Source organism: Semicossyphus pulcher, unplaced genomic scaffold, assembly GCF_022749685.1.
Source record: "Semicossyphus pulcher isolate SPU_LCO1_2020_fin unplaced genomic scaffold, fSemPul1.0.p SCAF_12, whole genome shotgun sequence".
In the NCBI taxonomy this organism is placed as follows: Eukaryota; Metazoa; Chordata; class Actinopteri; order Labriformes; family Labridae; genus Semicossyphus; species Semicossyphus pulcher.
In genome coordinates, this window is record NW_027211626.1 from 7,971,039 (window position 1) to 7,993,787 (window position 22,749).

Below are 22,749 nucleotides of genomic sequence, written 5' to 3' on the forward strand. Positions count from 1 at the left end.
TTAATTAAACATGACCCGAGGGGAATCACCATGCACCGCTGACTTCTCGGCACACTGGCCCGCAGCCTCTCAGGTGGAGCAGGGGGATACATTCACCATGGGCTCGGTGGAGATGGATTCAGAAGCTGCGAAGGAAAAGAGCGGATTATTTTGTCAATTTTTTTAATCTATAAGAAAAATTAAGACTCCAAATCCACAGTTCAATCATGGGGACCTACGTTTTGCCACCATTTGTAAATAAGGATATTGTCAGTTCATTCAGCTGTGGCACATTTTCTCATTCAGTTGTGGATTATTTTATGATGCTCTATTTATGATCTGAAACTGCTCATAAGGGATGTTACAGCTTTGTAAGTTAGCTACTCCATCTGGAACCAATGCCGGTATTGTATCATCCACTTTAGACCAGCAGAAGCAAAGAGGTCCAGCTCCCTAAACCTCCTCCTTTCAAACCCCAGACTGCACCTCTTCCATCCTGACAGCAGACCTCAGATATCCTCCTGTCTGGATGACTAAGGGAACCAGACACATAGCATGGCTCACTCCTCTCACCCCTCTGGCTGGAGGGAGATGACAAATGGAGGAGGGCACCCCCACTTCCACAGCGGAGGCCAGACCGGGGGTTGCCAAAGCACCACACGCTACATGCTGAAGAAACAGCACCGCCACAGACGCAGGTCCTCCTCACCGATGGGCAGGGTCATCCTCATCAATGCACCTGTTGATGGTGAGTCCAGCACGTGATTATGGTCTTCTGTAACCATGGTTAAACACACAGTGCTACCAGGTAGCAGATGTTCATTTAGTTGTACTGTTCAAGTTTAGTTTGGAGTTTAGAGCAAGTAATTGTTTTAAAAGGAATTATCTCAAGATAGCAAGCAGTGGTTTTTGGTTCCTACGGTGTCAATATCTGTTTGTTTCTTTGTTTGTTTACGACAGTAAGCTGAACATGTTTGAGTTTTGTGCTGTTCAATGGACCTAAAAACACTTTATGGATGTTACTTTTGTCTTGGGAACTTGTTGTGATGGACATTTTTCAAAGTTTTCTGACATTTTGTAGTGTGAAAAATGATTGGAAGATTAATCAATAATAACAAAATAGAATAAAGATAGTAAGCATTAGTTGCAGACACCAGACAGATATGCCTGAATATCTCAGTGATTCATGGTCTAAAAATACCACACTAATGAAAAGAAATTGACATTTTTTATAGTTTATCAAGAATTTCTGCTTATTTTCCAAACCTTATTTTCTTGGGACTGCCACGATCATTGTCAGTACTTGGCTGTGTGTGTGTGTGTGTGTGTGTGTGTGCAGAACTTTAAAGGGGAAACACATCAATGTGTTTTGTGGTCCTGTGTGTTTGCAGGAGGGGATGACTGTGAAGACATCCACACAGTGACGGTAGATAAGAGTCCAGATGGACGTCTGGGTTTCAGCGTCCGTGGAGGCTCTGAACATGGACTCGGCATATTCGTCAGCAAGGTGGAGGACGACAGCTCTGCAGGTTAGGAGGAAGCGTGTGTCTGTCTCATGGCTATTGCAAGCTTTCACGAAACACGTGGTCCTCTGTTTAGGTGTGACATTTACTCTTGTGCACCGTGCTGAGTTCCCCTTGTGTCTGCAGCGCAGGCCGGGCTGACTGTGGGCGATAAACTGGTGGAGGTGAACGGGGTCAGCCTCGAGAGCATCACCATGAGCAGCGCCGTGAAGGTCCTGACAGGCAACAACAGGCTGAGGATGGTGGTGAGACGGGTGGGAAAGATCCCCGGCATCCGCTACTCCAAGGAGAAGACCACATGGTGAGACCAAAGAGCTCAGCGTACTGCAGGTTGTGACGAAACAAATAAGGCTGCCAAACTCAAATCTACAAGTCCATCTTTAAACAACCTTGCTTATTTAACAACCGCACCACACAGTAACTGTATAGTACAGCTGTACATACAGAAAGCAACCTTACTATCACCTCCACTGACCTTTGCATGGCTCTTGTTTTGTCACTTGACTGTAGCTCACTCTGGTTATCTTTCTTTTGGGATATTCTGTATCTTGGTTTCATGTGGCAGCAGTGGATGGATTACCGCTGTGACCTTTATGGCTTTCTGATTAACCGATACTGACAGGCCTGAGCTCAGAGGAGAGAGCAATGTGTGGGAATGTTTTCATGTGTGCATATTCTTCTGTCCGTGTGTCTGTAGGGTGGATCTGATTCACCGGCGGATGGTGGTGGAGGAAAGCGGTCGCACACCGTCAGAGGCCAGTTCAGACAGCGCTCTCCGCAGGATCGTACATCTCTTCACCACTTCAGACGACTACTGTCTGGGCTTCAACATCAGAGGAGGCAAAGAGTTCGGACTGGGAATTTATGTCTCTAAGTATGAACCAAATGTGCTCGTAAATTGGGGCTTAAACTTTTTTTTTTACACCTATTAAGATAAACAAAATTATTCAGGATGGTGCAGTGCGTTCATGTGTGGCGGGACCAAGGTTCAACCCACGCTGCTAAAGTGTCCTTGAGCATGAAAGAGGAAGGGAGGCAAACAGGATTTTCCCACAGCAATTAAACACATCACATTGTAATTTTAATTGCAGTTTTGTTTTGCTTCTTTTTTTACATCAGATCAAGGCAGCCAGGCTTCAAAGAGAAGGACGCTTGACTTTTTTGCAGCTACAAAAACAGTCTTTAGGAATCTGCTTTGATGATCTTGTAGCGAGAATAAGAAAAAAACTTTCAACACTACATGCAGAGCTCATACTGAGCGAGAAACAATACGTCTAATACATATAAACCCTTATCATAATTAAATGCAGAGTAAAACAAATATATAAAAGTGTGACCTTGTACTCTAAGTTCCAGTTCATTCAGGATTATTATTTTTTGATTGCTCATTAAATGACATCTGTCCCTCCTGTGTGTGTGTGTTTCAATAACTTTATACGTCCTCTCTTCAGGCTGGATCCAGGCGGGCTCGCAGAGCTGCATGGCATCAAAATGGGCGATCAAATCCTTGCAGCCAACGGCATCAGCTTTGACGACATCACTCACAGCAATGCTGTCGAGGTCCTGAAGAGCCACACCCACGTCATGCTGACCATCAGGGTGAGAGACAACTTCACTTTAGATCAAAATGAAAGCAGCATTATTTTTTTATTGTTAAACTGTGAAAGACAAAGCTTGTATTGACAAACAGTAATTATGTAATTCCCTTTAGGTTTGTTGTGCGTTTTAGCCATTTTAAAGACCCCCTCCATTGAAAATCAAGTGTTTAACCTCGTAAACATCTCCATGTGGTGTTCTTCATGTGCTACAAGACATATCAGGGACAACATCAGCAGTCATCTCCATGGCTGGGCCTGTCTGCTTTTAAACTGCAGTGTACCAAGGACAGGCTGAACAACACGTTTTCAGATTGGCAGGTTTGAGACGTCACAAACCTAAGGAGCCAATCCCGTTAGTGGATGGAGTGACGATATGCATATCATTATGTGTAACCTATGGCAACCACTTCGGCGATGCGCGAGCCAGCTGTAACCGTCATCAGTTACGATGTACTACATTTCAAGCTAGCTAAGTTGCCAAGCTGGTAACAAGTTGCCACTAATCGATGGCAGAGACGTGTTTTGTTTTCGCTACAGAGGGAGCGGTTAGAAATGTGCATAATGGGCGGGGGCTATGCAGATACAGGAATTTCTAGTTAGGGAGAAGGAGGAGATTCCTTGGAAGGATTTTTACCCACAGTCCCTTGTTTGAGCTTACATCCCTCTGTAGACGACCTGTTAGGCACAAAACAGCAGTTAGAAACAGTTAGCATCTCGCTGGTGAACACAGAGGAACATTTAGCCAGACATCACTCCTGTAAGGTGGTGGAGAACAAAAACAAAGCTAAAATGAGGGTGAGCATTGGCCCAACATTAATCTAGTGGAACAAATACGCCTCCAAATGAATCCGGATGTTGTTACTTGTCTGCTGAACGTGTAAATACATTAACCACATGAATTTTTATGCGGTGACAATACGTTAATGTTGTTTTACAGCTTGTTGCCCTCAAGTGTAGAAACAATCAATGAATGCAGGTTTAAGTCTGATTTCAGTGATGTGTCCCCCTGGTGTCTGACACATTCCCGGTGCAGTGTTGTATGGCAGTGTTAATCATTTGCTCCGGCTTAAACCTAACAATTGATTGGGCGCTTTACGTGCTGTGACACAGTAATAAATGTTACAGCGTGTTAAACAACACCAGCTCCTCTCAGGAGGGGAGCACAGCAGAGCAGACAGCTGGCTTACAGCCCTTGGATTTCTCATGTGTGTCTGTGTGCGCATGCATGTGTGCCACTTAACCTGTGTCATTTTTAGATAAAGGGCCCGTGTGCGTGTTTGTGTGTATGAATGTGCATCGTGTCGTGCAGTGTGTGAGAGTGTGTGTGTGTGTGTGCGCTCTCTAAGCTGGCTAACATTGCTGCGTGCTCATTTTACTCCTCTGATCTCAGGTTCCACGTGTGAAAAACAGCCAGGGACGACGTTCATTATTCAAAGGCAGTCAGGGATCAGGTTATAATCAACAGAAAGCCTAAATTTATGTCTTCCTTCTGTCCTCTATTAGACACATTTGGGCATCAGAGTCTCACATAGTAGAGTGAAGGTTCATTTCAGTTTTTAAACTCTCTCACACCTTGGTATACAAGGCTTTGTGTGTCCTCTTAAACTGCATATTGGTGAGACAATCCCTTGAAAGAGACAAAAATGTTCAGACATCAACTCTTGGCACCTTCCTTTATAAACATTGCAGAGAGCAGGTAACGGTTTAGAGACCTCTGTTAACCCAGGCTCCCCTTCATAGTGATTCTTGGACTTAGAACATATGTGCATGCCTCCTCCATCTGTTGTAATGGTTCATTTAAACTAACTTAATTACATAGATACATCTTATGTGACGTACAGTAAATGAAATATCTTTTACATATTAAGCCTGAGCAAAGCTAAATTCTGGTTGGGACAAAGTGGGCCTTTCTGTGTGGAGTCTGCATGCTCTACCCGTGCATGTGTGGGTTCCCTCCAGGTACTCCAGCTTCCTCCCACAGTCCAAAGACATGCTCGTTAGGTTCATTGGTGACTCTAAATTGCCCGTAGGTGTGAAGGTGAGCATGAAAGATTGTCTGTCTCTGTGTGTCAGCCCTGTGGTTGACTTTCAATCAGTCCAGGGTGTACCTCCAGCCCCCCTGCGACCCCTAAGCGGTATAGATAATGGATGGATTAAGTTATTTTTTTTATAATTTTAAAGATTATTTTTTTGGCTTTCGCCCTTATTATGTCGAACAGCTGAAGAGAGACAGGAAATGTGAGGAGTAGAGAGAGGGGGATGACATGTACCAGCTGACCGAGAGTTGAACCTGTGACTAAACCTATATAGCGCTTTTCCTGTCTTGCGACCACTCAAAGCTGCTTTTACACTACATGTCACATTCACCCATTCACACACACATTCATACACTGATGGCAGAGGCTGCCACGTAAAGTGCCCGAACCGTCAATCAGTTATCACATTCATGTTTTCGGGGACACTTCGACACTTCGACAGTAGAGTCAACAACTGTAGCCCTTTATTTATGAGGCGCCTGCTCTACCGACTGAGCTAAACCAGCACCCCGGATGGATGATGTTGACTGTTTTGAATATTTATTTTTCTTTGTGCACTCCAACAGGAGGCTGGTAGATACCCTGCTTACAAGGAGATGGTGGCAGAATACGGCTGGCTCGACAAACGTATGTTGACTTTTTTAAGTGTGTCTTTATCACCTAATATGATTTTAAAGTTAGGGCTGCAGTGTAAAATGAGTTTTAACAGTGTTTACTGAAATATACTATATATACTGTAATCAGCCAATAATTCAGGCTTAATATTTCATGACAAATAAGAAGATTTCTCCTTGTGATTCTGAGTTTTTTTATACTCATTTTCAATTTGCAGATCCACACATCTTATTTAAAAAAGTGTGCCACATGTAGCTTCAACTAAAGCCCTGTGATTCAGTTTCTTCACAGAGTCCTTGTGTTTTGTAGTTTGTCGAAGTACTTCTGAACACAGCCGGGCATTAATTCAGTGAACTCAAAAGCAGCTGAGTCGTTTAGAACAGAGCATGACCTGACATCCGGGTCAAGATGCAGAGTCATTTTGGAGTTTCATACGAGAAAAACAATAACAGAAGAATAGTCCAGTTTCCTGTTCTGTGTCCTAAAAGTTTACAGGATTCAGAGGACATTGGGGCAGACAGGTTTTAATCCAAACAAAGCAGACTTGGTAAAATAAGGAAATGAAGCTTGTATAGATCTTAATCGCTGTGTGACCTTGTTGCTTTTGCTTGTGTGTTTTGCTCAAATTAAGCAGTTTCACAAGTTACTGCAGATGCACAGGAGTTATTAAACACACTAATCCTCATACTCCATTCTCATTATGGATTGTTTTCCACAGTGGCCAATGGGGGCCCTGCTCCATCCTCCCAGGGTTCAGACTCCAACTCCTCCGCCTCCTCGCTGTCCTCCAGCACCCCCGTCAGTTCCCTCAGTGGTCTCTCCCAGGTCCTTTTCCCTCCTATCTTCGGCTCCGATATGGTAGACGTCGCCATCTCCACAGAGGACCGCTCCCGACGTCCGAGCACTTCCGAGCGCACTGCTGACACCGCCATACAGACCGACCCCCAACCTCCAAACTACCTGGACCACCCCTCGTCTAATGGGTCGTACCCCGACACGCAGGTTAAGACAGAAACCAGCAGGACTGTAGGCGCCACGGTGCTGCTGAAGGACACGGTCATACGTGGAAAAGGGGAGGGGCCGAGGGAGATGGGAGGAACTGGGGACGGAGGGCGGGGACGGACCAGGACGCTGTCATCAGGGGAACAGGAAGTAGCGAAACACTCACCTAAGACGGAAGCGCTGATGGCTCTGAGCAAACCACGGAAGCCAATCAGACGTTCTCAGAGTCATGTCACTCCATCAGGTGAGACCTGCAGGCGAACTCATTGTAAGGAGGGTAAAACTGCTGGTGTAAGGTGCTTATAGACTTTAGCGTGACATATTAAGACAGATAAAAGTTGAGGTTTGAACTGTTTGAACTTTAAGCTGTCATAGTTATAATCTCTATTTATAGATTCTAAATAGAAATGTAGAATCTGTAGGCAGGGACGTAGATTTTTAGCACAGGAAGTGTTCTGGTTTCCATTTCTACTACGCCTGTAGTTCGAGTTCGAATATTAGGGACTTTAAGCTGCGACGGCTGAGGGATGGCTAAAGCGTCCGTGAAATATTCCAACGGGTTGCCGTAGTGATAGAAATCTAATGTCACTAAGCAACGATTTGTAACAACTGCTACTTCTGCGAAAACCGCAACAATGTTTCTTAAAATTGCCCGAGAGCACTTGTTATATGCTTTAGATGACAATTTAAAAACAGATGAGGAGTTTACTTTATAACATGACAGGTCCAGAGTGCTATAATTACCTGCTTACAGTCTGACGTTGTACTGACTACGGCAAACCAGTGTTTCTCACATAGTAGCCAGCTGGGCTACAACGACAGGAAGTGTGGAAGTAGAACTTTTTTTTTGCGAACGCCGTAGCTGCCCCTTCAACCCTCGCTACTTGAAGTCCCTATTAACCAATCAGCAGACCGCGACGTATGCAGGAAAAACAGTCCGTGTGGAGAGCAAAAGCAGGCAGAATGTAATGCACCGTAATGACATCCCGGCTCCCTTCAACGGTCATCTGACAACGATTTACCTTCCTATTAATCTCTATAAACAGACATCTGCAGCAAGTTCAGCTAACTATCTGTTCTAGATATAAAATTCAACTTGAGATAAATTCCCTCGACGCTGTGTCACGAAATCCGTTTAGCGTTCAGATTTCCCGACTTCCTCGAATGCATCAGAAATAACTGATTTGAAAGGTGGTGTTCGCTTCACTTTTGATCTGAACACATGGTCGCTTCTCGAGTTGCTGACTGGACTGTAAACAGTGCAGCGCACGGAAAAGGAAGTCTTGTCTGGAAGTCGTTTATCGCAAACCGCTGGCGACACATCCCGGCATGTTCACTGTTGTCCCCAGAGGCTATATCGTCTCAGATGATAGCCGGTGGGTTCTGAGATTGTAATTATGATATCTGTGATTCAGGTTATTGTAAACATCACATAAGAGAGGCTAAGCCTAGAAGCACAAAGTGAACAGGGGGCTGAACAGAGTTTCATTAATTTCTTAAAGTATTTAGTCATAAATAAAAGTACTGGCCAAGTTTTGACCTGTTGTCGGTGCTAGTTTACAGCTGCCAGCATCGTCTGTATCTCATTCTAGATTTATCATATTAGACCATAAATTTAGGCCTTGAAAACTCTGTATCAGTCAAGCTTTATTCTGTTTTGTGGTTGTTGATTTAGCAGCGGTATCATCCATCTCAGTTGAGAAACAAACTTTTCCAGGATTCCAGCGAGGTTTAAACGGCAGCCACAATCAGTTAAAATCTTTATCTCGTTTTTGTGACAGCACCTGAACTCACCGTGTAATGAGATCCGCTCTCACACCCTCCAGAGATCTTCCTGCAGGGCATCAGTCAGTTTAATGACCCCTCATCCCTCTATCACTCCAGGAAGCGAACGGGAACATCCAGACTGCACACGGCTGATTTAAGCTCCGCACAGAATTTATCCAAGAGCACAAAGTTAACTGAGACTCATGATGAATCACTGCCCTTTACTCTCAGCTGTTGTACCTCTGTGAGAAATGAATAAGAACAAGCATACGGAGAAATATTAATCCGAACCTTGGCGGGGCTGTTGAGTTATTAGGCTTTCCTTTTCAATTTATCCGGCTCATTCATACCTCCAGCACCTGACGGGGGCTTGGGGCAGAGCCCAGGGCTGATTGGACATTTGTTATGTAAGCTGGAGCGCTAACCTCAATAGATGGGGAGTGGAGGGGGTTGGGGTTCAGGTTGGTGTAGCTGCAATTCATCAGTATTACTGTGTTACTTTCCACAGTGGCAGATTTACTGTGGAGAACAGAGGAGCTGACTGGAAGAGAAATGAACAGTCCGTACTCATAGCGGAGCGTGTGTATCACCCTCTGTTACTGGCTAACAGTTAAACAGGAGCAGGGCACAGCGTAATGAATTATGTTTTCAACGCCACACAGGGATGCAGATTGGACTATTCTTGCTATGTTTTCATTTATGAAAGATTTATTCACGTTTTTCTTATCAACAGGCAATGATTTTAACGTGTTCTTTTTTTTACCTTGACCTGCCGTCTTCCTGCAGTCTTCCTCACAAGAGTCACACGATGTTGCTTGACGTCTTATCAGCTTTTGTTTATGCAGATTTCATAACATAAACAGGAAAAAAACACCTTAAAATAATTGTCTATTGATAAGAAAAACATGCAAGTTCAGTAAAGACAAGATTAATCTTTTTGCACTACATTTATGGAAGAGTTTTGTATGAACAAGATATAGCCGTGGCATTTATGATAATGACTTTGTGCAGCGGTGTTTGTAAGGTGCTGCAAAAAAGTGTGAGGAAGGCAAATACAAATAAAAGCACATTTATCTTGGGAAATACAAATAAAACTGTCAAAACTGAAAACTGAAGTAAACAAATAAATAAAGCGATACGTAATACATAATTTTCCTTTGTTAGGGCTCGACTCGGGGTAGACGGTAGCTCAGTCTTTTGGGATTTGGCCGGTTAAAGTCCTGGTACAGGAGTATGGAATTGGGCCTGGTAGCTGGAGAGGTGCCGTGTCATTTCCTGAGCACTGTCGAGGTGTCCTTGAGGAAGGCACTGAATCCCCCATGTGCAGCCCCCTCACTTTGACATCTCTCCATTCATGCATGTCCATCGCTGTTTGTGCATGTTTGTATTTCGGGCCTACCTATGTGTAGCATGTTTCTAATAATAGAGTTAAACATTGAATTTCCCCCTGACGATTAATAAAGTATGTCTTCTTCTCCACCATGCCAGAAGAAGTTAGTCACCTGAAGTTTTGAGCTTAGACTGAGGAACAAATCAAAGAGCCTTTCCTGTGAATTAGGCTACGACTCAGCTCAGAAAGTCAGCACTTTAACCAGGGGCAGACCTGTGCTTTAAAATAATCAGGAAACCTCAAAATGAATTTTAAAACTGCATTAACATTCACAACATGGAAAAGTCCGCTCTTGATTAATTAGACCTTGCTAAGTTAAAATACTTGTCCGTGCTTTTTTTTGTAGGACTTTGCATATATATTATTCTTGTCCGTGTTTTTCTCTCAACCTTTAGAGGACAGACAGAAGAAGAAGAAGCAACAGAAGGAGAAGCACTCTGCAGAGGGTAAAACCAGCCTGCAGCGATCGAAAACCTTTGTCAACCTGTTATTTAAGAAAGACCGCAAAGAGAAGAGTCGCTCCAAGTCGCCGTCTCACCATGCGGACAAAGGTGAGGGCGAGGTCACAGGACAGCTTTTTTCTTTCCTGGCACACAGTCTGCACGACACAATGCTTCATATTGCTCTGGCATTTGTTTTCGCTGAAGAAACATTGACGATATTGGCAGCAATTTTCGATGTCTGGAGCTGCATCTGTGAAATTGATTTTGAATCATTAATTAAGAGAGTTATGAGAGTGGAATGTATTCTATTAATTTGCAAAGTAATGTTGCACATGTGGATACATGCTCTTGTCTGCCACGTTTCACCACTGCAACAGTGTTTGTGTTGTCCTATAAATCCAAGTCTACCCACTTGAATTGGCAGATTTTTATCAGAAGGTATCTCCTGCCATTTGCAGGGTTTCTTGTCTGCATCTTGTTTATTTCAGTTTTTCCTTTAACTCCTTAGATAAGGAGCGGGGTCGCCCCTTCCAGCTCTTGACCTCCCCGAGAGAGTCCCGTGCTGGGCTTAAAGACAGCAGTCTGCAGCCTCGACTGGAGACCCTGCAGCACGTGGAGGAAATGGCCACGAAGCTGCTCATCCAGGACGAGGTGGCTGCTGTGATGAGACACTGCACGCGGGTGAGTTCCTGATCTGAAACAACACCTCGGTGGCATCCTTAGGAATGTGTTCTTTCTCCAGCTGAATGAGAGACACCTGGACTACTTACAGGCTGAAGTGTGCGGTGTTGTTCCCTGAGTGTCCTTTACTGATAGATGTGTCTGGCAGTGGCTGTGATAAAAGACAGATCTGGCCTGTCATTTATGATCAGGATCAAATATCAGACATCCTTTGATCCCCCTGTCTCTCACGGTCAATCTCACACTCCTCTGTCATTTTCAGGGCATCAGCTCCTTACAGGCCCTTTGCCACCACTGCATAAAATATGGAGTCTTTGAGTAACAGTATTAATCAATACAGTAATTAAATGCCAAAGACTGAAAACATCTGTAAATATTGAATGTTCAGTCAACACAATTGCCAATAATGAATACATACTGTCTCGACAGGGGTCAACCTACCTCTGAATATGAGCACATTTTGGCTTCTGTCCATTTAAGAGAAAATCCTGCATCAATCTTTTTACATCTTTAGTCAAAGGGTGATTTCAGGGAAGAGGTATTTTAGTTCTGTAAAGTTGCAGGACTTTTTGAAAAAATGGTAAACAAACAAAATCTTCTTAGTTGATCCATCCTCGAGATTAAAAGCAGGCACGTGCACAGATAGGACCCAAGGCAGGCTCGAGCCCCTGCCCTTGTGCACCCAGAGTCTATAAGTGCCCTTCATTTAAAAAAAAAGAAAACTTTTATTCTATCAAATATTAAGACATAAATTTAAAGTAGTATCCATGAAAAATATGCCTAATCAATTTAGGAAGTACTCCCCGTTCCCCACCCCACACTCTCCCAAATTATTTTGTCTCAATCAATTGATTAACTTTTCAGCCCCGCCCTGGTTCAGTTACAGTAGGCAATTACAAAATCAACCAAAACAACACTTACTTTTTATGTTATCCATTAAAAAACAGATTAAGTAGGTCTTGGCTTGGCTGTAATTTCCTCTTTATTAGCCTCTGCAGTCAGTACTCGCAAGCAATCAATCTAGTCTAATTTTCATTAAAACAACGTTTTCTCTGTCATGCAGGGCAACTTACAAATATGCAATGTTACGACTGGCTGGGAGACCGTGACATATGGAGGGACACAACACTGGTCTGAATGCAAAGTAACAACATTTATTCACAGGAATCCAAAGGATAAAGTGACACATACAAAAGGAAATGCTGGTTCCTGGATCATGCAGGGAGAAAGAGAATGTGGGCGGAGAAAAGATTCACTTTTATACCCTGCCCAAAGCTTCACCCAGCTGTCCTCAGTCAGTGATCGGGGAGACCTAGAATTAGAAGACAGAGAATGAGCATACACAGAACAATAAACACAGATGGACATGTAACAGCAAGTATTTGTGAAACAGAGCGATACATTTTGCCTGGTTTTGATAGTTTCAGTCTGCATAGGATGGTGGCGGTGTGACAACATCAGGGTGGGAGATAGTGCATATTGGTGGGTGCACTTTTTTTTTTGCTTGAGCCCCTGCCCCCGAAAATGTCTGTGCACGGCCCTGACTAAAAGCCAGATCAGATGGATCCGACATTTCCCATAATGCATCTTGATAGCATCTTGCATTATACTGTCCCTTCCAGAAAATTGTCTTGTTTCAAACCTTGCTGCCTTAAGTTTTTAGCAGATGTTCTGTTGACAGGAGCAAAAAGCTAAATTAATCTGATGACATCCATAAGTTATTTTTTCAAGTTGTAGTCCAGTGTCTTCTTCTTCTTCTCTTCTAATTTGTGTACCAACTAATCTCTCCCTCAGTTTTTGTCTGAGAATGTGATCGAGGATTTAGTACGCCCCCTTTTGGCAATCTTGGACAGGCCAGAGAAACTTCTACTTCTCAGAGAGATAAGGTGAGACACATAAACAGAATATTGGTTTCTATATCTATACTTACTTTTAATATGTGTTAATATGTGTTTGAGTGTATGTGACTGATCATACCCTCTGCAGGATGCTGATACCTACTGCTGAGCTGGGTCGCTTTGACAGCATGGTCATGCCCTTCGAGCTGGAGGCGTACGATATTCTCAAGAGTCGTTCTTGTAAGAAGAAGAATGTACTTAATTACATTTTTAAATGTTTTTTAAATTAGTTTCAAATAAATGCAAACTGTTAGCATGAATGAAACAGACCAGTGTGAAATGTAGAAGTTAGAAAAAGCCAGGAAACAATTAAATGTATCTTTAGTTGTTGATTTCTTTGCAGTGCGTTCTCCAGCTCTGCGCTCCCCTCGCAGCGGAACCCCTCGACGACACCTCATCACCCCAATCCCAGGTACATCAGCTCCATCCCCTACAGCCACCCCTCACCTCTTTCTCCTGACTCTCTCTTTCTGTCTGGTTGCTGCCCTTTCTCTAATCCCCGAGGAGAATGAGAGACACGAGGGGCTTAGACCTCTCACCTTTTGTTTCCTTCTCCTCTCGCTCTCACCTCTCCTCCCTCACTTCACTTCTTTCCTGCCTCATCTCATATTTACATCAAACTCAAGCACCTGCATCCACGCACCATAGCCTGCCTTTATACTCACCTCCTGACCTCATATAAAACACACTTACGCACACACATTGCCATGCACAGCATATCTCAGGTTTCCTGTGGCGGCGCTGAAGCAGAGGCTTGTGTTACATCTCTGTGGCCGGCTGAAAGGACTGAGACGAGCCTGTTTGGCCGGCATGACACTTCAACAATACAGAGAAGCTTTTAGACTGTTCTTCATTCAAGAGTCATTGAGACACAATCAATACAGCCTCACTTTTCACTGACTGCAGCCAGCTCACTTTCTAAAGTCACAGGTTAGAGGTCACGGGGTCAGAGGGAGGCTGACAGGCCATCACTGAGGTAATCTGAAAGCAGGAGATGCAGAGTTGGACACTGGATTTGTCCTGTTAACCAGATGGATATTTGAATAGTATAATTGGGTCTGTCGGGAGGAGAAGTGAAGAGAAAACAGGTTTATTCCTGCTGCACTCAATTTAATTCGAAAGCTTTGCTTTACAAGAACAAACACGACTTTGTTGTTTGGCAAATAAACTAAAACTATATGCTCACAGTGCTTTCTGGGAGCTTTGAGAGGTCAGGAGGGAGCTCCTTTTTACTTTTTGTTTTAACAGTTTGTTGCCTTTGTACAGTTTGTTCTTTTGCTGCCCTTATAGGCTCAGTGATGTGTATTCTATTTTACTAATTTGTCCAAACATTAAAATTGTATCCAGTCCATCCAGGAAGTTGCGAATCAGCGAATTCACGTAAATGCAACTTTTTCACAACCTTGCAAACTTTTTCCACAAATTTGACCAATCAACCTATTTCCCCCACAGGCATCCACGTGCACATCACCAAATCTTCACAGGTCTGCAATGTTGTATAAACATCGGAGAGTGTCGCTTACTGTGCCTTTAATATCTCCAGAGCGCTGCATGCTAGAGACTTTTTTTGCTGCGTCGTTCTAAAGAGGCTCCGGTGCGATCGTCTCTCTTTCATGAGCTTCCTGAATTATGTAATCCCGACATGTAACAATGTTTTTTAATGTCTATAATGAAATGCCAAAACCAGTGAAGCTGTAATAGTCTATATATATAGATACTATAGATATGTTGCATTTACTATAGGGCCCGGTATACATTTAGCTTGTTTTAACCTCATTATATCTCAGGACTTAAAGGGGAACATGACCCATTTTACACTTTATTTTACAAGTCTGTACTACATGTGTGAAAAAACTTTATCTATTAAGTCCTTTCTGGTAATTTGCCTCAACTTTTTTGTCTTATGCTGATGAGCAGCTTCTACTTTCACAGAATGCGTCTAGTAATTAGTGTATGATCTGTTTTTTAAGTATTCTGGTTATGTGTTGTGCGTGTAAACTTCATATCCTGGTTTCAGAAATCTGGATAAGCCGTGTTTTAAATAAAACCGGATATGCTACTCCAATAGAAAATAGGATTCAAATAAGCATTTCTTCAGGTTCTTGAACATGCTTGTTGACATAGTGACTGCATAGGTGAGAGATGAAGACACAACTGCAGACAGATAATCAAAACCTGGATAACAACCAGGTTTCATGTAAACATTAAATCCTGGGATAAAAAGGAGCATGTAAACGCACTCTCTGTTTATATGCAGGAGTTTTACAGACTGTCCACATCCTAAAGAAGCTTCTACTGTTGCTGCGTTGAAGCTGATCTCACTGTGTTCATGCTTGTTCAGACTACAGGGGCGGCTTCCACCTGCAGCCTGTCCAGGACTCACTGCGGGAGCGTCAGCTGATTGAGGAGTTGGAGAGATTACGCCTGTCCAGCCACCAGTCAGGCCATCTTTCTCCCTCCCGAGCCTTCACCCCTCTGCTGGACGTACCTGTGGACAACTTCACCTCCTCCACTGTGCGCTCCCGCTCCCTGAGCCCCTCACCCACCCACAGCTCCTTCCTCACAGAATCCCCACACAGCACCCAGCGTGGGCGCCAACCCCACCGCTCCCCGAACAGAAGAGAGAACGGATCGCCGAGGTACGACGAGGTCTCGTTGTTGCCGGTGTCTGACCGAGGAGACGCGGCTCCTGAACGAGGGAGGTCCCCCGTGAGGAACGGCCACGGGAGAGCGAGGAGGGAGGCGAGTCCTGACAGCATAGATAACAGACGCAGCAGGCAGGAGGGCTACACAGAGGTCAGCGTGCGTGTTCCCTCACAGCGGCGAGGGAGGACCCCTCTCGCTGATGTGTTTGAGCAGCAGAGAGACAAGAGTCCATCCACGGGCAGAGGGAGGCAGCAGGTTAATGGACATTTTCACAATGGTCACAGCGCGGCGCCTGAGGAGTATGAAATCAAGACTTTGACTATCTCCAAGGCCAAGCAGTCTTTAGGTAAGTATCATACAGAAACACATGTCAGTTTGATTTCAGCTTAAAATGAATGTTTTTTCAAGTTTTTGCTTTCAGTTACTTAAATTATTATTATTGATCTTTGAACATGAATAAAATTACCAAATGACACTTTTAAAGCTGTCCTTCTTACTGTTTTTGAGCATCCCATGTTTATTAAATCACCAGTAGAGGTCAGGGCTTCACTTACTACTGAACTGAAAGGGATTTGGAAGAGTTAAATACTTAGCTGTAAGGAAAGTATGTGCACAATTAAACTGTTACTGTTACTGTCAACCAAACCTTCTTTGTATTTATGATTTCCCTGTGTGTTTACAGGTATAAGTATCTCCGGGGGAATGGAGTCCAGAGTCCAGCCCATGATAAAGATCGAAAGAATCTTCCCAGGAGGAGCTGCTTCTACAAACGAGGCTCTGAAGGTGAGCAAACAGAAACACCAGGATTTATCACAAAAATGGGGGTCAAATAAGAGTAAAAGGTAAAATGATAGGAGGTAAGCACATTAAATATAAACATTTTCCCACACTTTATATAGAAAATGTTCTGTTACTCCTTCATAAAACCCTGATTTTAAAGCACAGTAGGTGTCCATCTTGGTTGGAGTGTATTGTAATTACCCGTCAGACCTCTGTCCTGTGGTTATGAGTTATTGCTATGAGAAAGCGATCTATGACGGAGAGGTTGAATGTGTGCAATGAGGAGTGGAGCGGAGATGAGTGGATCACTGTCTCAAGTAGCTCATCACCTCCATTATTGATGAAGTACACAGGTGCTGGTCTGCTAATGTATTGGTAATATATTGGCTGCACAGTAACTTAACAGACGTCCGTGATCTTGGCCGGGTTCACGTGAGCACACCTGATACACACACTCATTCACCACAGGTAACCACGGGCTAATTTCGGAACAATACTTGCATTAAGATAGTTAAAGGAAATGCATGTTAACTAAAACTGTAGGATGCTAATGAACGCGTGTGTTTGTGTGGGTAATTTGCATGTTTCCTAACAGCTAGCTATCAGTTGACAACTGCTACTTACGTCTAAGGCATTATTAGAGTGTCAGTCATAGAGGGGATCCAGTATCTGTTTAGGATTTCAAATTTAAAGTGCTAGCTGGCACACATGCCTGCATCCATGGTCACACAAGCACCTTACACACACGCAATACTCTTAACAACACTTACAGAAGCTGTGCATCCAATCCTGGAACAAGAAGAACATGAAGACAGTGACAAAAAGCAAACAATAGTAACACAGCAACAGAGGTGATATTGGGTCCTGTAAAACCCAAACAGAGAGGGTTGAATGGATCAAGACCCTCACATAATCCCAGTTCCCTCCTCAGACCTTCACTTGGCCCTCCATGATGAGTGCTCTCTGGTTGGGGAGGGGGGTTCCTTTGTTTTGGGGATTAATGGGTAGTGGTCCTCCAAACAGCCATCGAGGCTGCATGTGTTTTTTTAAACGCAGACTCGAAATGAAGCGGTAAGAGAAAATTCCCAGAATGCTTTGCTAACTGAGGAAGTGCAACATGGAGCCTGGCTACCAATGCAGGGAAATAAGCATGCAAAATCTGTTAGAATATCTGATGTTATCTGATTTAACAAGTATTTCAGAAATATTTTGCTGTTCACAATGTCAAGAGAACTCTGTGTAAACGAGGATCTCTAAGTACAAGTGCTGATATTTCCAGTGAAAAACAATGACTATAGGAGTGCTATGAAAGCATATTGCATTCATGCTCTGTTTTTCTGAATTAACGAGATAATTATCTCAGAATTACGAGGTTTTCATGAAAAAAATATTTTAGTTTTTTTGAATTAACGAGACACTTCAAAACCATGCGAGACGCTCACACGTGCACACACTAAGGTTGCTGCTGCTGATCAGCCTGACTAACAATAATACCATCTACGTATATTACTGTTACGGCTGTATGTATGAGCGCCTTAGGGTGGGGTGTAACAAAACAATTACTTAAAGACACGAGTATCTCCCAGTGTCTCAACCCCAAACCAAAATAAAACAGGATTAAATTCAACAGGTGGGGCATGCTTGCTGTCGTAAAATCGATCTTTTGTGTAATGAGAGTTTATCGCCTGATTTTTTCTCAAGTGATTGCAATACGCTTCCATAGAGTGCTGTCCCATTTCCCCAGGTAAAGATAGCAGCCTCAACCCCTTGCAGCTTCATTCAAATGGCCATTACCCAGGCAAGGGCACTCCAAAACTGTAACTTGTTCATAAGAGCAATGATAATGTGCTGATGTTTAGTGGGTAACAAAATTCAGAGGGATTCATTCAGCAGATGCTGAGACAGGACACAGGATAAATGATCTTGTAGTGATGGCCATCTGTCCCGTCTCCCATCATGCTTTGGACTGGACTGAATGCCTGTTTGTTAAGTTTGTTGTTCATGTCTTAAACATGCAAATGTCATTTATGATATGACTTATTTGTGTTGTTAATGTCAGTCTGACTGGTTGACGGAGCTTGAAATATAAGCCTCTGTAGGTCATTAGTATGCTAATAGATATGTAATCAAGGGAGAGCGTCGTTAGAACCCTCGGGTGTTGATGGGTCGTTAGGCTCACCAGTCAGTTTAGAACTGGAGAAGCCTTTTGGATGAGAGGTGAAACCTTTTCAAGAACTTCAACCAAGTCCAGTTGCCCTTTTGGATTAGTTTAGAATTACCATGACATGTAGTTTTAAGTTTTGGCCATAAGTGAGGAGGCTGTTGCATATCATGACTTCAGCTGTAGTCAGCTGCTATTGTGTCCCTGAATTCATATCTCCTGCAGTGTGACTCATTTAAAAGTCAGCATTATTTATAGTCGTTCCCTTGTCCTTTTACCTGAGCAAGTTGCTACTAAGTATTTGACCTGCTGGTGGTGCAAGAAGGGAGAAAAGTAATTACTTTGATTTATCTGTTTCCAGTAGATGATGGTACCAAATTATATGTTAATCTGTCTGGTAATAGTAGAGATATTTCAGTCTTGAAAAAAACTAACTAACATGCCGTCATTGTCATCCAAAGAGCCACTCTGCTAGCATTGCTAAAACCAAAGTCACAGTGTCAGATACAGATATTTAGCTACTAGCTAGCGCCCTTCTGCTATCTGTCATTTCTTCCTCACACCTCACAGCAGGACGTGTCAGCTCGCTCATATCAGCTCCCTGCTTCAGTGCTATCTGCTTTCACTCTGCAGAGGGAAGTGAGAGCAGTGTAAACATGCATCCTGTTTCCTTAGACCCCCATGATAACGTATAATCAGTGAAGAATGTTGTTTTGTGTGTGTAGAGAGATGTGGGACTCTGCCACCTGCTTTTATCAGCGGAAATCCGGAGATGCTGTCATGTTGCAGCATTTAACTGTCTGTGTAAGAGCGGGTAGCAAATACACCAACATGTGAGCGCTGAATGGAGCGATAACTTTTCTATTTATAGGCTTATAAAATACATATTTACTTACCACTGATCTATCTAGCAAAGAAATAGTCTAACAACATTATCCAGAATAACTGGCCCCAATTGTGGCTAATTGTTAGCAATGCTAGCCATGAGGGTCCAGACTGAAACATCTCAACAATGATGGATATGTTGAATTCTGTATGATACCAAAGGTCCTCAAGGGATTAATCCTCGACTTTGATAACACTTGTTTATCCTTTAAAGCTCCTGTGAGGAACTTTCAGTTTGTGTTGATTTTGGCGCCCCCTGTGGACAAAGCTTTACTTCTTACTGCTTTGCTGATTTTTACCTGTACATGCTTAAGTGGTGCTTTTTAACCAACAATCTCATCCTGCTTTCTTCAACAGTCATATGTATCACTCACTTTAAATTTTTTCCTTGGAAAATGTAAACAAAGGCAGCGTGCAGTTAATCGCTTCGTCTGACACCTACCTAATAACTATATAGAAAATAATCAGCCTTGTTTCTAACGGTCTGTTTGCTTTTGTAGGTCATATAAAGGCATCAGACTTAATTTCAGTCTTTTTCATAACCAGCGAAAAACTCCTCACAGGAGCTTTAAACTATTGAACACAAAAGACTCGTCCAATAACCTCCAATCTATTGGATTTAGCAAATGTTTCAAGGAAGAATATCTCAAAACCTGATCAAAAGTTTGGCTAGAGACTATGCCATTTAAGCAAGTGTTTTGTTTTGCGTGTATTTAATGAATTTAGCATCCAGTGGTAGCTACCCTACTATTTGTGTGTACGGATATGTCTGTTTCCTGTTTCTAGAGAGATTTCTCTTCTGGTGATCAAGCTGAGACCTTTCCTCTACTTAGCTAAATAATGGTGAAAGTATTTGTTATGAGGGTTTCAGCGATCCTTCAAAGCGAACTGTAGTCACTTTTACAGACTATGATATTTTTAGATTGTGACGTTCGTTGGCTAGAAAAGAGGAAACCTCATAACTGCGCTCCATAAATGCCTGTAAAGAGGATGCGGCAGATTAGGTTGGATCTATTTAATTCAAATAAATTACTTTTTCAAAAATGAAAAAGCACCTTTAATCTCCTCTTTGGTTAAATGGATCTAAATCTCTGATAAGGTTATGAGGTTATTGGTGAACACTGTACTGACTGCTGAGCTGTGAGAAAACCTGTCAGGCCAAACCCAGGGCAGCACAGATCAAACTTCGTCCTGCAATACCCAGATGTGTTTGACCCCTTATAGATAAAATGAGCAGGTGCTGAAAAGGGAAAATGAACGTGTACTGAATGGACAGGAAAAGGGAAAGGGAAGAAGACGTTATAGGTGGAGTTACAACAATGGCCACTGGCAATGCGTGTGTGTTTCTAACCTTCACTGAGGTTGAGCGCATGAGGCAGGTGCATCCTCGGCAACACGGATGACATCAGAGGAAGCTCCTCTCTGAGGGGCTGTTAAGTTTTGCCACTTTCTGCTCGCATCCTGCAGGAAACAGCGGTCTCAACTGTGTGTGTGTACGTGCTTGTCTCAATGTATGTTCTTTCTTCAACAACCTTGTGCTGAAGGGGAAACTTTACGTGTGCAACAGTGACGGCCTTCAGTGTGAATATATTAAAGTAACAGGAGAGCCCCAATTCTCAGTGGCATAAATCAGGTCCCTGCTACGGGACGGAATCGCTGCAGATTTGTGGAAAATGTCCATACAGATTGCTACAGAAAAAAACATAAAGAGAAGGAGGAAAACATGCAAAGCTTTGTGTAAGCATGAAATATGCCTCCTCTGAGTTCAATAGGAATTTAGCATGTTAAACGTTTTACCATTTTCCTGTGTTTGCATCTGCAGGCGGGCTATGAGCTATTGTCCGTGGACGGTGAGAGTCTGCAGGGAGTAACTCATCAGCACGCGGTCGACGTGATTCGCCGAGTGTTCAGCAACAAGGCCAAAGACCCCATGGTTTTTATGGTCAAGGTTCCCAAGGTCCTTACGGCGCCCAGCAGCCCCAGGAGACCTGCGGACTAACCTTTGTGCGCCTCACAGCCGGGCGGCAGCTCGGGTGTGAAGGACACCAAAACCTGCAAGTCCTGTGGGACTAAATAAACAGAGGAGGACACGTGGGACAGGTAGATCTGCAGTCATAGAATGGATATACAGTATTTGTCGCATGAAAGGCAGAGTAAGTAGGAGGAGACATGTCAAAGAAAAACATGTTGCCGCAGGTTTATGAGAGGCTTATTTATCAGAGTTAAGATTCATTTTTGCTACGATAAAATGTCAAATGCTCTGACTTTTTATAACATTCATTCATTTACAAAAGCATTCATTGCACATTTCTAGACAAGGAGAAAGTAATATGGGGTTTTTGATAAGATCATATGGTTCATCAACTTCTTGGTTGAAATCGTGCCACTGTTTCGACACTTGGCAATCCTTTAGTGACCTCTGAGCGCTTTCTGATTGTGGACATGGGGATCTGCACTTTTCAGTTGGATCATCTCAGTCCTGCAGCCCCACAGGCCTGCCAGAGGGAGATTACCACAGCCTGCGTTATCAGATTTATAGATTTATACCCAGATTAAAGCCCTGTATTATGTCAAAACTCATAGTTCGGGTTTAGTGGATGTCATGGGGGGGGGAGATTACTCCAAAATGCTGGTCAGTGTTTTTGTGCTGAATTTTTCTGGCAGAAGCACTCGTGCTCTGGAGCAATCCGCCACTTTAGAGGCTTAATTACACCGCGCTGAGGACTGGGCTTATGCAGGCATGTGGAGGAGTTGGAAAAACATTTCAAAGTGAAATGCAGCGCATGAGGACCAGTGGCACAGTTTAAATCAAAGCAGGGTAGAGGAGATATGGGCAGCGAGGTAACTGGAATATAGTGTGCATAGTGCCTTACTTCTGCAGACAGCCAGAGGGGAAAACACTGATCGTTACACAAACTCGGTTAATACGTGCTAGAAAAGCTCAAGGAGAAATGTTTCTATACAGACATGCAATTAAATTTAAAGATGAAATTGTGTGCCTGTGCCTTTGAGTTATTATTAAAGGGGAGGTATTACGCTAATTTCAAGCTTCATATTTCACTCTGTGATACCTGTGGAGTAGCTTAGCATAATTTACAGTTAAAAAAAGACTGCTAATGTTAGCGGTTGTCTAACTCAAGCAAGGTTATTATATATGTTGTTTTTACTGGAAATATGAGCTGATGTCCCTCCAATCTTTCACTGTAATTAGCAGTAATTAAAACTTGAAATTAGCATACTATGCTAATTTCAAGCTTCATATTTCACTCTGTGATACCTGTGGAGTAGCTTAGCATAATTTACAGTTAAAAAACACTCATTTTTGTCACACTGGTGCTCTGTGCA

General features: G+C 43.1%; 1 protein-coding gene across 1 annotated transcript; it reads left to right on the plus strand.

Moving 5' to 3' along the window:
- Nucleotides 1–534: 534 nt before the first annotated feature.
- pdzd7a (PDZ domain containing 7a) lies at nt 535–21,403 on the plus strand. The gene is made up of 15 exons (XM_069659038.1): nt 535–727; nt 1,371–1,508; nt 1,629–1,803; nt 2,200–2,376; nt 2,954–3,101; nt 5,703–5,763; nt 6,470–6,997; nt 10,306–10,461; nt 10,862–11,034; nt 12,829–12,920; nt 13,021–13,112; nt 13,276–13,344; nt 15,274–15,924; nt 16,261–16,361; nt 21,227–21,403. The coding sequence occupies exons 1-15, from the start codon at nt 535–537 to the stop codon at nt 21,401–21,403; spliced, it is 2,931 nt and encodes a 976-aa protein (XP_069515139.1).
- The last annotated feature ends 1,346 nt before the right edge of the window (nt 21,404–22,749 follow it).

Coding starts and splice junctions, on each gene's coding strand:
- pdzd7a (XM_069659038.1), top strand. CDS start 535: ATGGCTCACTCCTCTCACCCCTCTGGCTGGAGGGAGATGACAAATGGA. Junction 10,462..10,861: donor GTCTCACCATGCGGACAAAG/GTGAGGGCGAGG, acceptor TTAACTCCTTAG/ATAAGGAGCGGGGTCGCCCC. Junction 16,362..21,226: donor CTACAAACGAGGCTCTGAAG/GTGAGCAAACAG, acceptor TTGCATCTGCAG/GCGGGCTATGAGCTATTGTC.